This window comes from Arachis hypogaea, chromosome 15 (assembly GCF_003086295.3).
Source record: "Arachis hypogaea cultivar Tifrunner chromosome 15, arahy.Tifrunner.gnm2.J5K5, whole genome shotgun sequence".
NCBI lineage: Eukaryota > Viridiplantae > Streptophyta > Magnoliopsida > Fabales > Fabaceae > Arachis > Arachis hypogaea.
Genome location: NC_092050.1, coordinates 132,101,267 through 132,115,399, shown reverse-complemented (window position 1 = coordinate 132,115,399; position 14,133 = coordinate 132,101,267). Strand labels below are relative to the sequence as shown.

Below are 14,133 nucleotides of genomic sequence, written 5' to 3'. Positions count from 1 at the left end.
ATCCCCGCTGACCTGGCCACCAACAAGAACGGTTCCTTCTAAAACCCTTCCATCATCTCCACTGCCTCGGTCTCCCCTGCTCTCTCCACTCATTTTTCTCCCACACTTTTGACAACTGGCTTAACTCGTTTAGTCTAAAATTTAAATGAGTAAACGGGATGGTTCAACATATTTAACCCATTTTAATAGCCCTAGATAAGTTTATTTGTCTTAACAAACTCAGAAATTTCTTCCTTATGAATCTAATCTTTTTTTAAAGGATTCTTCTAAAAAAACTTCTATCTAATCATGTAATATTCCATTTTTCTTCTTCAAGATTTCATTATCATTTCTCATATTTAGAAGTTTCTCTACTTCAAAAAGATTAGATTCATAATATTTTTTCATTTCGAGATATGTTTTAAATAGCTTCTTATATTTGTTTGAAAGCTCTTCATACATGTTTGACATTAAAGTAAAAAATATTAATCGTAAAAATAGTTACCTTAATTTCATGTTTGCCATGTCATTAATCTGCACATCGTTTTTAGCTTCTTCTTTCGAGTAGCTAAGGTCCCCCTCCCTCTCTCCTCTTATTCTTCTTTGGGAGAAGGGGGGAGGGTGTGTAAATTTTGTACAGTCAAGTTTAAAATGAACATTCTCTCAACAATCATAGCATGTGACAGAATTTAACTTTTATTTAGTCTTTTTGTCCTTTTATAAGTTATCTTTTCTTTGCTTACACCAAGATTTTGTGGGTTTTTTTATGAAGCAAGCTAGTTCATCCCTCCCATCTTGGTCATCATTGTTATCAAAATCGTCAGTTTATGATTCCTTATTGATTACCAATGCATTCCCCTTTTTAAGATTGAAGGGATAAAGACTTAGTTTTCTTGGTGACATCATTCTAATTATCTCAGGCTCATACTCATGAGCTTTAATGAACCAAAAAATTGGTCCAAAGAGTCTTTAAATTTTTTGCTTGCTTTATGGCTATTGTCATAGGAAGTCATATCTTTGGAGACTTCTCAAAATCTTTTGAGTGTTTTTGAAGCTATTGTAAGATTTCTTAGTTGACATCATCTCACTAATGCTTTCTCCTTTCATTTTTTTAAGTCTTCATATCTATCTACCAATATGTTGATCTTCATTTCTTTGACTTCTTTATCCCCTTCATGAAGCATCTTTAATCAAGTTTAATAAGAGCCCAGATCATAATATATTTTGCTTTAGAGTTCAGCTAAACTTTTTTCTTATGATTGTGAGTCCATCTGTCTTTGAAAATAACACTCTTCAATTCTTTCATTCTTTCATTTTATTGAAACGTATCGGGACAAAAAAATTCAGACAAAGTATCTGTTTAACAAGAAAAGTTAGAAGTTTGGAGTTAGAGTAATCCATAGCATTATCACACCAAGAAACTTTAATGACTTCAAAAATTTTGTATTTTAATCATAGTAGCAAAATGAGAATTCATCAATAAACACCACAAACAAACAGTGAGCTCCTCTCCATAGAAGCCGTGGAAGCAGAATGCTAAACATTAGAGTGTATAAGATCAAAAGAAGAATTAGCGAAAAATGAATTATTATTGAAAGATAAAGCTAGTTGTTTTGTAGTTTGACAAGAAATACAATTATTTTAAAGAACTATTAGCAGAACAATGATGGCACAAGTAAAGTGTAGAAAGAACAGAAACAACATAGTGATTAGAGGTAGAAGGAAAACGAAGATTTTGGAACTCAAATTGTCTTTTGACTTTACATCTAGTCCCAATGATATGTCCCATATGCGAATCCTACACACGATAACCAAAAGCTGTGATAAGATTAAAGTTTAATTTGGGAATGAAATAAGTATCTGAAAAGGTTATCCTTATGTTTCACATGCATAAGGGACCCACCAACAGTGTAAATAGAAGGGACTATGATATTGGTAGACAAAAATGAAAAAATATGACGCAAAAAGAACATATGATTAAAGTAATCAGAATCAAATACCATTTAAAGTTACCTGATGCGGTGGACAGAGTCGTAGAAGCATTATCAAAAAAGGGGAGAAATTGCTTAAAGGACTCAATGTCGATTGGAGAGACAAGAGATAGACTACCAGAAGCGGAGGAGTCAGTGGCAGCAATGATAGTTATAAGCGCAGGCCTGAGGGAGTTGGAATGAGGATGATATTTGTTCCAATTTGAACGTGGTTAGCAACATAGAACAAGTAGTAATAAAAAATGCTGAGAGCTTGCAATAGTAATAGAATAGGTTAGAAGTAATGTAACATTTTTGCTTGCAAGTATGACAAATTTTTCCTTTTCTCGATAACCACAAAAAATAGTCTCAAACTTAGATTTAGTCAACCCCAACCGTGTTTCTTTAGACACAAGACAAAGAAGAGTATCTTCAAGGCTTGGCAAGAGACTCTGATGGAGTAGAGAAGTTCGGACGGACTCAGTTATTAGTAAGTACCATGAGAAACTGAATATGAAGTATGCGATTGCGATAATCCTCTTATGCTTTAGCGTTAGTTACATCGTTAAAAATAGATGCGCAAGATATCAATTGATCCCAAATAATTTTCATCTAGCAAGAATGCCATGTAGTGATGGAATTCCTTTATTAGTTGGTACATAAGTGAGAGATTAAAAATAGTGTAACTTTTTGCCAACATACTTCTTTAGGAATTTCAAAACGCGCAAACTAGGGGTGAAAGTATTATGGAACCAGGTGATAATTTTGTGATTTTTACTATTCCATTCCTTTAATTTCTCAACAAAATCTTTGTCAAAATCTTCCTTAGATTTGGAAGAATCCTATTTGGAATAATTTTATATAGATAACATCTATAATTATACTCTTATTACATCTAATATTATCTAATTATTACAACCATAATTAATAAATACAAAATAAGATAACTTTGAACTGTTTTAAGCTGATTTTTATTGTCTCCAAATATTTTTAGACAAAAAGAAAAAAAACTGAACTCTTGACATACAAATAATAAACAATCTAATATCAATACACTACCCTATCATTAACAAGAGTATCAATCTAATATCAATCTAAATATACAAATATCCTAATTTATTCTGACAATCTAATATATAAATATTCTAATATATTCTGACAAAAACAAACTTGGTCTTTTTCCTTTTACTGTGCATCCAATTCCATATAACACATTCTATTCTAATTCTATCCTCAATATTCTCTTCCTTTCTTCTGTCTTTTACAGCTTATAATGACTGAACTTTTGAGTGTTAAGTCCTTGAGGCATAACAAAAAACAATGGAGCTTGCAAAGTAGGAAATGACTAAAGCCATTGCCTGGTAACGTTTATATACATGAGACATTTAAATTCAGTCCCAGGAAGAAAAATGTTTGCCGGGTTAACACAGACAACAGGCACTGGGGGATCGATCCTATTGTCCCTTATTTCTTCTGGTTCCTGCTGGTTTTTGCTGGGTTTTCTTACGTAAGTAAACTTATGGCCCTCAAATAATTTCCAATTTGCAGCACCCACTATTCCCAATTTCTTTATGAATTCATCACTCTCCTATAAATACAAAAGTATGACAACAAAAACACAGAATGTTCCAAGTGAAGAATAATAGCGACAGGTAATAGCTTGATCAAGGGTTGCATTCTATTTTACTTACAACAATCCACATTCAACTTTGATGGCTTCCAACAGTTCAGGAGAGACAGTAGGCTTAGAAGTTTCTCCCTCTTCAACTTCTATATCATTTATTTTGGTTCTAGGTTTCTCTCCTGCCCCCCAACCCCTATAAAGTATAACTTTGTTTGGCTCCCGAGAGACTAATACGGCACCAGTTGCTTGCTGAAAGAATAACCAAAAGCATTTCAGGATCTGTACAATGGCTCAGGTCACAGGAATAATGCAAAGACGAAGATATGGGAAAAAGGGAAGGTCCAAAGGAACTTCAACTTGGGTACCTCTAGCTTGAACACCACCTCCTGAACTGAGGTGCCTTTTGCCCTTCCTTTAATATTAACTATGGCAAGAGGGTGCTTCTGGAAATGAGTCTTGATTGCTTTTGCAACACCAGTAACAATATTGCTCTTTCCTGAAGACAAAGTAACAGCAGAAAGATAAAGATATGATATTCCATCCAATTTGCTCAGTATTCGAGTAACTTAAACCAAAAAAACATAAGCAAGGCGTGAAAGATAAATTCTAGGGCCCTTGGGTTCTTAATACATCATTTAGAATGAAATTTTTCAAAAAGGTTGATATTGAGAGAAGATTCACTGTTAACTAAACGTGAGGAAGAGGGATAACAGTTTTTACAACTTCTTCCGATTATATTATCTTTGACAAAACAAGCTATAGTTTTGCCACTATAGCTATAGTTTTGCCACTATAGCAGAAAGCCAAGGGGGAAAAGGAGTAAAGCAATTATCACTGGTTTAAGTTACAATTTATAAAACCAAAGCCCTTGGCAGGATACATGGACTTGTAAAGATGGGAAATACCTATGGCAAGGACAGGTCGCTTTGTCATCTTTAAGGCTTGCCTTCTTAGAAGAAGTCTTTCTCTGTTGGAAAGATACACCGGTCTAATAGGCAACCCTTTTGAACTCGTATTTTTCACTGGAACGGATGGTTCAGGGTCACATTTTGATGACATGTCAGATGATTCTGGTGGATTGTTATTAGAGATACCATGCCTGGTATCAACTGCAGAGACACTCACTCCATCCAACTGAAATCCACAAAACATAAACTAAATCAATATTTTAGAAAGAAACCCAATAAAAACATGTGAAAGAAATCAGTGATATAACCAGATGATAATCCAGGGCAGAGTTGAAGAATTTTATTTTGACAACCATAAAATGCTTGCCTGTGTCTTTTCAATAATCAAATCAGACATAGATTCTTCTTCACCTTGACGAGTTCCATCATCATCAATCATCTGCTTCTGTCTTGATTCTTGATTTTCAATAGAAACTTCTTTTAGAGAATTCAAGTTTACGGAATTTGAGAAAGATCCCTGAAATCATGGCAAACAGACAAAGTACGTTAGGTTCTGTTCTTTACAGAAGTATACCATGAACATCACTGGAATAAGAATTCTCCCTAAATATGTACAAAGAAAATACACTCATGTAGGTTCTCTCCTATCTTCTTCATTACCAACACAAGAAATTCTTTTACATCATGTGTTAGGTAATTTCCATGAGGACAGAAACAGACCAAGTTAGTAACACTTGACTCACCTTTGCATGCCATGAAACACAGAAAACACCACAATGCTACTCCTTGTAGGCAAGTTAACCTCTTTACTTGTAATGAGTATCTAATGTGATTACAACCAATAGCAATTTAACAGTTGAATTAAGAACCTTAAGAAAAATAAACAGGTCCCAAAATAATGTTGAATGTGTAAGCCAACAGGAGATGGAAAGAAAATTTTTTATTATGCGGTGGTTCTTTTGAACTAAAGGGGAATTGGCATGATTATAATCATACACAGTAAAAAAAAAATTAAAAACAAAAAAAAACAAAAAAACCTTCAGCATGTACCTTGAGTTCAAATATAACTATATAAGTACATAACACATCAAGGCATTCACAAAATGTAATAAACTGATGCAAATTGCTCATACTTTGATTGTAGTCTTACTGTTGAGACTACTTCAGAATATAGAGAATGAAAATTTGAGTTCAGTTGTTGATCCTAGACATTTATGATAGGTTTTGCATCCACCTTTGCATAATGTAAGAAAAAATGATAATATCATAAAGTTGGTAACTATATTGTATGGTTAAAGTAAAATAAAAACTCACCATGTCAACTCTCATCCCTTCAGCTTCATGCTTACTGTTAGCCTCCTTATCTTTATCCTATTCAAATCATTTCATAAAATTCCTTAATTGAAATTGGGGGATGTGCATCTCAGCAACAATTACAATACATTATTGACTGAAAAAAAGAAAACCACTCACCATCTTAAGTTTCAAGTCCTTTATATTCTTATCTAGCTTCAAAACATGAAGCTTCAATGACTGCAAGAGGAAATAAGGATGAAGGAATAAGGCAGTGACATATATTGAATGTTAATGTCAGCAGTCAATTCCTTTTCAAAGGTACAAATGCATAACTAGTATGAGTATCCATGTTACAACCTAGTGTTCAACTAGTATGAGTCTATCTATAATGAATATTGGATGTGATTTTTATAGATCAAAATGAAGATAGGTTTCAACCAAAGAGGAACAAGAAAATGATTTATGTTTTGTTATATTTTATCTTTGGCATGAGATTTTTCTTGAAGAAATGGATGAGTACCAAAAAAGGCACAAATTTTCCTCTCTCTTCATGATCTTTTTTCAGGCAAGAATTCTGCTTCACAATAAAGGCTGTATTATACAACATTGAAAGGTATTTTTTAAAATTTTACAAATACAGTAATCAAGCCTTTCCCTAATGGATTGAAGCCTCTAAAATTTTACATTAAAACATAAAATAACCTTTTATTAATCTTCTTTTAAAAAAGATAAAATTAAGACAGAAAAATAGAAAGCTTATACTCATCCTGTTAAAATTGTTGTCATCATATAGAATAGATAAATCATAATAAAAATTAAAACGTGTCTTATCACAATATAGAAAGTTAACACTCCTACATGAATCCAACTTAAAATAAAAATATTACCTCACGACGTTGTGCCTCTAAGAATCTCTTCAAGGCAGCTTTTTTATTCAAAAGCGTTTTAGGCCTCAAACTAGCAGGTCTGCTATAATTCTTTCCACGATATACAATGACTGCATATCCCTTGTTCACTCTCTCTACTGCAATTAATATTCCACCACTTTCTGCCTCTAAGGTCTGAGCTATCTGATGAATAATTTCTGGACTTCGCTTATTACATATTATCTTCACAAGTTCTCTATACTTCCAATGAAGATGCATATTTTCCACCGTTCCATCAAAAACCCCTCGTCTACCTGATAATGAAAAACAGGACTTATTTAGTAATAGATTTTGTCTCTAGAAGTCTAATTTATTTAGTTCAAAGAATTTGTGAATCTATGCTTCAAAATTCAACCATCATACTCTAGAATCACCTAATAACAAGAAGGGCTTCATCTTCAAGCCAATTTTCCGCAACATGTATCTCTCTTCTTCAGTAATACCCTCTTTATCAATTTCTTTTTCTTGTGGGCACTCTGCATTTTCCAGCTCCGCTAGAAGTTTTTCAGCCTTTGCTTTTCTTTCTAATGCCTGTGTGTAAGAAGAATATCATGTCACTAAAACACTCATGTAAAAGATAGAAAGTTGAAGTTTGATGATGAAATCATACCATTGACAACTTGATGCTATTCCTTTTGATAGTTGCCTCAGCATCAGTGAACATTCCTTGTTCAACAATTGCTGTACCCTTCTGGGAGGTAGTACCACTTCCTTCTGAAACACACTCTATAGCTCCATGTTTCTTGCCTGGAGTGACTGCATCTGAAGAACTGCTTTCAGCCTTTAGTTTGGATAACTCAATGTTTCTCCGTTCATCAATTGCTGAAGATACTGCAGAAGGCAAGAAGTCCTTTCCTCTATACAAGACAATGAATTCTCTATCCCGAGCCAGGAGAGTCCCACCAGTCAGGTGCTGTAGAAAAGTAGATATGTTATTAAACTGAAATTGAGATATAATCATTTTATATATAAGTTTTGCTATTGAAACTAGATTATGTCTTATTTATCTGAAATGACAAGCTACCTAACGTAACAATTGTTCAAGATCAGTAGTAATGCAATTAAAACTGATAGTTGATCTTTGGGACCCCCCCCCCCCTTTTTTTTCTCTCTTCCCCTCCCCTGCCCTTTCTCTCTCTCCACTCTTCTCCCTGGACCAATAAATAGGAGAAAGAAGCCTCATAAACATGAGTTGAGGTCTGCTTTGCCTTCCCGCTTGACAGAGGTTAAATCTAACAAGAACCTTATTATAACAACAACAAAAAACTCTTATCCTACAAGGTGAAGTCCTACATGGACCAAATGATGTCATTGCACCTTGTTATGAATATTTTATATACTCAGCCCATTTATAATTAAGTGTCTAATGATAAAGCTCTGTTGGGGACTTGGGTATTAGGTGTCCAAAGTCCTATATTGAGTAGTATGGGATGCATGATGTTGCATTTAAGGATAGTGGTTCTTCCCCCTTAATAGCTAGTGGACTTCCACTTTCCTTAGGTAATTAACAAGCTCATTTGGAGTTTTCTTGGATCTCTATCTACCCTAGACACTTCCATTAGATGCTCTCTTGGCCTTTTCCAAACATGCCCAAACCACATTCTATGCCAATTTATTTATTCTAAGCATGTCAATTTAAATTAATCACAGGACAATTAAGAGAGTTTAAAAAAGGAAAGAACATATTTATGCTTCTTTTAAAAGAAGAAATTACTTACCACTGTTGAGTTGTGTCTTGGAGACTTGCAATAAAACAATGAAATTATGAACTTCTAATGATGCAAATGCAACTTCCATCACATGATGATTTGAAGCATCCAAGAAAATGGTTTATATGGTATGAAGGAGATTAGGAAGCCTAATGTTTTCTTATCAACTTTTGATTTCATTTGGGATAGGGCTATCTTTCTGGTTTTCTTTTGGTACATAGCACATGGGCTGTTTAATGGGGTTCAAGGGATTGGCATGCATTGTTACATAGCTAAGGCTTTATGTCTTACATATACCCTTTTCATATTCTCTTCTATTCTAATAAAATTTATTCTTCTTTGTGAAAAAATGGAAGCATCCAAGAAAAATGCCACAACGTAAACATATCTAGGATCTACTTTGTCCGGTATGTTTAAACAGAAGAAAAGTAGAAAATTGATTTACCAAGGACAGCAAGTCCATCACTTCAGCAAACAGCAAGAACAGAAGAATGACAGCAAATATGTCAATTTAATTACCAATCAAGGTGAAATATCATCTTGAGCCATGTTCTCAAATAACTGCAGTCACTCATAGCATTAATATGCAACATATGGAACTAGACAGAGCAGCCATCAATGAAGACGGATTGGCAGCACCATTTTAACATCTAATTTGATATTTATAATGGAAGTGCTACACTTCATGAACTCTGAAAATTGTCAGCAAAATCAATAACAAACCTTTATCTCTTCAGCCATAATCTCACTGTTAGTATTCTGCACACCTCTCTTTATGGCAATCTTGACAATCTCACATCTTTCCCATAATTTAATAATTGCAGCAGCCAATCCTTGATGTTTCCTGTTTCTACCTGAAAACAAAAAGAACATAGAAAGGCAATTACACAATACTGGTCACATAAGAAAAAGTAGGCCAAACAGCCGAAACTTACCCAAGGCAAAATGGCATGGTAAGGGTTTGCCAAGTCTCCTTAACGTGGTCATTTCATCGTCAGTTAGCTTAGACTTCACACCATATGGAAGTAGGCGAAAAGGCTTTCTATATCCAGGTATAACAGCAGGTAGCAGATCAGCATCAACAGGTAGAGGGTCATATCCCCACCAATCAGTAAAACGTGGCCCCAGCCCAATTAATAACTGGTCAGCATCTGCCGCAATCTCAACCTCACCTGGCAACTCAAATCGTACTTTATTAGGATTACCAACACCTTTTATCAAAGCTGGCTTTGCTGCTTTGATGTCAGACCTTTGGTCAGCATTTGTAACTAAATTCATTTTAGATGCATGGCTCTGTCTTTCGTCAAAATCTTTATCGTCACTATGCTCTGAAAGTTGCAACACATTATCAATGTTCTTGTGTCCCGAAACTTCATCTGATAGGAAATAAGGATACTTATAATCAACCCCTCGATACAATAGTATCTTACTTCCAGATCTCCAAACAACAAGGCCTCCAGTTTTTCTCTAACAATGTGAAAAGGATATAATCAGATTATTGTATGTGAGACACCAACATAACAACAACAAAAAGTTAATTCTCTACTAGGTGGAGGATCGGTTATGCAGATAAAATAATGCTGATATGCCCAATTATACACCACATTATACCCAAACAATTTAAAGTTCTTAATTGTATAAGAGGCACAAAAACAAGATTGGATAATTTCTTAAGGCTAAATGCATCTAACTCCTAGCTATATTCCATGCTTCAAAGCTTGATAGCTTGAGTCCTTTATCCATATTGAACCATTGCAATGAAACCACACCCCACAACACACGCACATAAAATCCCTTTCTTTTCCTTTCTTTTCTTTTTCACATTATAGAGAATTAGCACCTCAGATTTGTAAGTTAAACACAACGAATAGCTGAGTTCTGAACATGAAACTTTTTGCAATTGAGGAGTTCCTTGCATTTTAGCTGAGCAATTTTCTTTCTTTTTTCTTTTTTTCAAAACATATTGTTAACATATCTGCCAAAGATTTTTTGTAATAGAATTAAGGTTTAAGGAAGGAATTGGACCACTTTAACTTTAAGGTATCAACAACCTAATGCAGGAGTCCTTACAAATGACTCAGATCGGAAAACCTATAACCAAACCTAACAGCAATCAATCACATTTGCCAAACTCTCAATTCCAATTCTCATATTACCATCCGCAGTTAAAGCTTCAGCTTGCAACCACAGCATATTGCCACAACAATTATTGCAATGGTTTCCCCAACTGTTTTGCAACGGCAGTTGTGGCTGCATCAGCACCATTTTTCCAAATTCAGTAATCACAATGCATCAGCAAATTTGAACCAGTACCAACTCAATTTCTTAACATCCACTATCCTATTCTTATCCAAACCTGAAAATTTTCCACTACCATATCCAAAACAGTAAATTTCAAAGGAAAACTCTTTTACTCCAACAATGCATCACAATTATAAACTTTTCCTTTTACCTCCAGCAAATCATGAGTCTGAAAACTCTTTGTGGACGGAGGGACTAACGTGATTAATTTTAAATCTTTCGAGCACAATTTTGATTAATTTAATCTTTTGAGGACCAATTTGGATATTGGGTAATCTTTCAAGAACTAATTTGACTATCTACTCTACCAAATTATATAATACTGAAAACAAATGAATACTCATTAGTGGAAATAGTCTTGCAAGTATGCAAACTATGATGCACTTACATGTAAAACCTTACAATAATTAGAAGTGCCTAAATCTGAACCATCTATTGTCAGGACTAACCACATCATATCAGGAGCAGTAATTTCTCACAATTAGAATGGATAGGTTAAAACTTGAGAAGATAAACTTAATATGATATAAACCAAATTGAAGCTAGTTTTTATAAATATCCTTATCATGTTACTTTACAACACCAAATTAATTATTAATAGCTCACAACTAAAAACACTTACCAGTCTAGTGTCCAATAGATTTTAAATTACATCAAAACCTAAATAAAGAACCCTCTTAGAGAGGAAATGAAGTTTCTGAAAAGAAATATCACTATTAAAATTCCAGCATGCTCAACGAATGAAGAACAGTTAAAATTTAGATATAAGGTAATATCAAATTATGGCATATGAAATAGATCTTAATTAAAGTAAGGTTTAATTACTCTGTTAGTCCCTATAGTTTTGCAAAATTTTCAATTAGGTCCCAATATTTTTTTTCCTTTTAATTGGATCCCTATACAAAAAAATTTTTCAATTAGGTCCCTCTTGGTAGTAATTGGCTTAATTTTATAGGGACCCAACTAAAAAAAAAGTTGGTGCAGGGACCCAAATATAAGGAAAACAAAAGTGTAGAGATCCAATTAAAAAAAAAAATTGGTGCAAGGACTCCATTAAAAAAAAGTACAGGGACTTAATTAAAAATTTTGTGAAACTATAGAAACCAACAGAGTAATTAAACCTTAAAGAAAATATGCTTAATGGAAATTGGGAAACCAAGTTTAACATGAGAATAAATAGAGAAATAGAGATGTACAGGATCTAAGGTGAAGAATTGAACATCAGGGAGCTATCATAGAGAATTTTAAAATTCGTCTAAAAAGGTTGGGGACTGGTTGTATGTGGTATCTGCTTAGCTAAACTATGATAATTTAAGCTGTGGAGTGAAAGACTGATAATGAATCTTTGATAGAAATAGAATATCACATGCTTCATCCATAAAATTTATTTTCAGTGAAGTCTTTCTTCTTGATAAATTCATTTACAACTGGCTGAGACTATATAACAGAATTTTGTAGTGTGTAAAACCTTTTCATGCACATCACCCTCCCTTGTTAACTTTTCTCTTGATTGGATAAAACGAAAATGAAGGTTGGGGAAGCAATAAACAGCACAAATGAAAATTTCTTAACATCCACTATCCTATTCCTATCCAAAACTGAAAATTTTCCACTACCATATCCAAAACAGCAAATTTCAAAGGAAAACTCTTTTACTCCAACAATGCATCACAATTATACACTTTTCCTTTTACCTCCAGCAAATCATGAGTCCTCTTCATGTTCAACTTGCAAATATCCTCACAAACGATCCTCACGACCTCCGACCGCCTCCACCTCTCATGTATGCCCTGCACGATCCCTTCGGTAATCCCCGCCTTCCCTATCTTCAGCTTCTGCTTCATCCCCAGCCCCGCTGTCGTCAGCCGCCTTATCTCCGCGTCCGAAAGGCTCAGCTCCGCCAGCGTCGGCGCCCTCTCCCGCGCCGCCTCCCTCGCTCTCCTCCTCTTCTCCTCCGCGTTTTCCTTCCTCTTGGCGAGCTCGTTCTGCCTCAGGAGGGCAATGCCGGGGACAGGAACAGGATTCTCCGGCGTGCTCCAGCTCGGGTCGATGGTGTGGCCAACTCGGTGAATCGGGAGGCGGGTTGGAAGTGGAACGAAAATCTCTCCAGCTGTAACGGCGGCGGAGGATGACGACGGAGGGGAGGCCCCGGAAGACGCCGGAGCTTGGTCGACGAAGCCGAGGGAGCGGAGCTTATCGGCAATTCGCTGGATGGCGGAGGTTGGGAGGGTTTGGGCGTCGGTTGCGGGTTCGAGTTTGGAGCTCCGAATGAGGAATTTGGGTTTGCGGGTTCGTTTTGGGAGATGAAAGAAGAAAAAAGAGGAAGCAGAAGAAGAAAGAGGAAGGGGAGTGTGAAAATGAGAGGGAGTTGGTTGTGGAAGTAGCATTTGCATTTGCATTTGCATTTCAGTTGTTGTTCACCGGAATGGAGGGGACTGAAGATAGCAGAGAAAGAGTGCATTGAACCTCAAAAGGTCACGTGATGTGGACGCGGCCACGCGGGATATTTAGAGTGGCTAAGATGTACAAGATAAGAAAACAACGGTATTTTCTATTTTGGTAAATTTTAAAAATTGATCTTAATTATATATAGAAAATTTCATTCTTCTTTTTTTTATTTATAAAATGTACTTAAATTAATTTTTTTTAAAAATAAATAAAATTAATATTAATTAATACAAAAAATTTAAAATAATTAAAAATTAAAATTTTTTAAAAATTTTAAAAAATATATATATTTTATAAATTAAAAATAAATATCATTTTAACATTTTTTTGAAGTGGAATTTTCTCCTATATATATTACTAGTGCAACGCACGTAACACGGAAATAATAAAAAGCATATTAGGTATATATGAATAAAAAAAGTAAGTTATAAAAATAGTATTCAATTAACTTACATTCACATATAGATTAAAATATGATAAAAAGAATATAAATATATAATAAATCAATTTATTTATAAAATCCAAGATTTAATATAGCATTATGAAATTTTTTTTTGGTGACTTAAAAGAAAATAAACAAAAACTAAGAAAGAGAAAAAAACAAGAAACTGCTTAAGAAAGGCAGTCCCGCTGAATACTACTCTCAAACTCCTTCCAAGGCAATGGAAGCTCCACTTGGGGAGAAATAATCCTCATTGCAGTCTTTGCCATGATGTCTGCTACTGTATTTGCATCTCTCAAGATCAACCGAAGATCAGCACGCCATTTCCAAGACATGATATCTCGGATTTTTAACACCAAAGGATCAGTAAACCCAGAGCAATCTTGTAAATTATTGACAATAGTAAAAGCCTCCACACAGTCTGTCTCACATATAATGTCTCTTTGTCCCGAGTCCCATGCTAAAAGAAAGCCTCTCCAAATAGCAAACAACTCTCTTTGCAAAATGCTACGACTCTCAATTGTTCCCAA

General features: G+C 34.7%; 1 protein-coding gene across 1 annotated transcript; it reads right to left on the bottom strand.

Annotated features, from left to right (window-relative positions):
- Nucleotides 1-2,893: 2,893 nt before the first annotated feature.
- On the bottom strand, nucleotides 2,894-13,217 carry LOC112750736 (CRM-domain containing factor CFM2, chloroplastic). The gene is made up of 13 exons (XM_025799559.3): nucleotides 12,408-13,217; nucleotides 9,348-9,879; nucleotides 9,136-9,266; nucleotides 7,314-7,616; nucleotides 7,078-7,234; nucleotides 6,665-6,957; nucleotides 5,955-6,014; nucleotides 5,796-5,852; nucleotides 4,849-4,998; nucleotides 4,479-4,707; nucleotides 3,939-4,069; nucleotides 3,641-3,822; nucleotides 2,894-3,537 (listed from the first exon to the last, which is right to left on the bottom strand). The coding sequence occupies exons 1-13, from the start codon at nucleotides 13,116-13,118 to the stop codon at nucleotides 3,519-3,521; spliced, it is 2,955 nt and encodes a 984-aa protein (XP_025655344.1). The 5' UTR covers nucleotides 13,119-13,217; the 3' UTR covers nucleotides 2,894-3,518.
- Nucleotides 13,218-14,133: the final 916 nt, after the last annotated feature.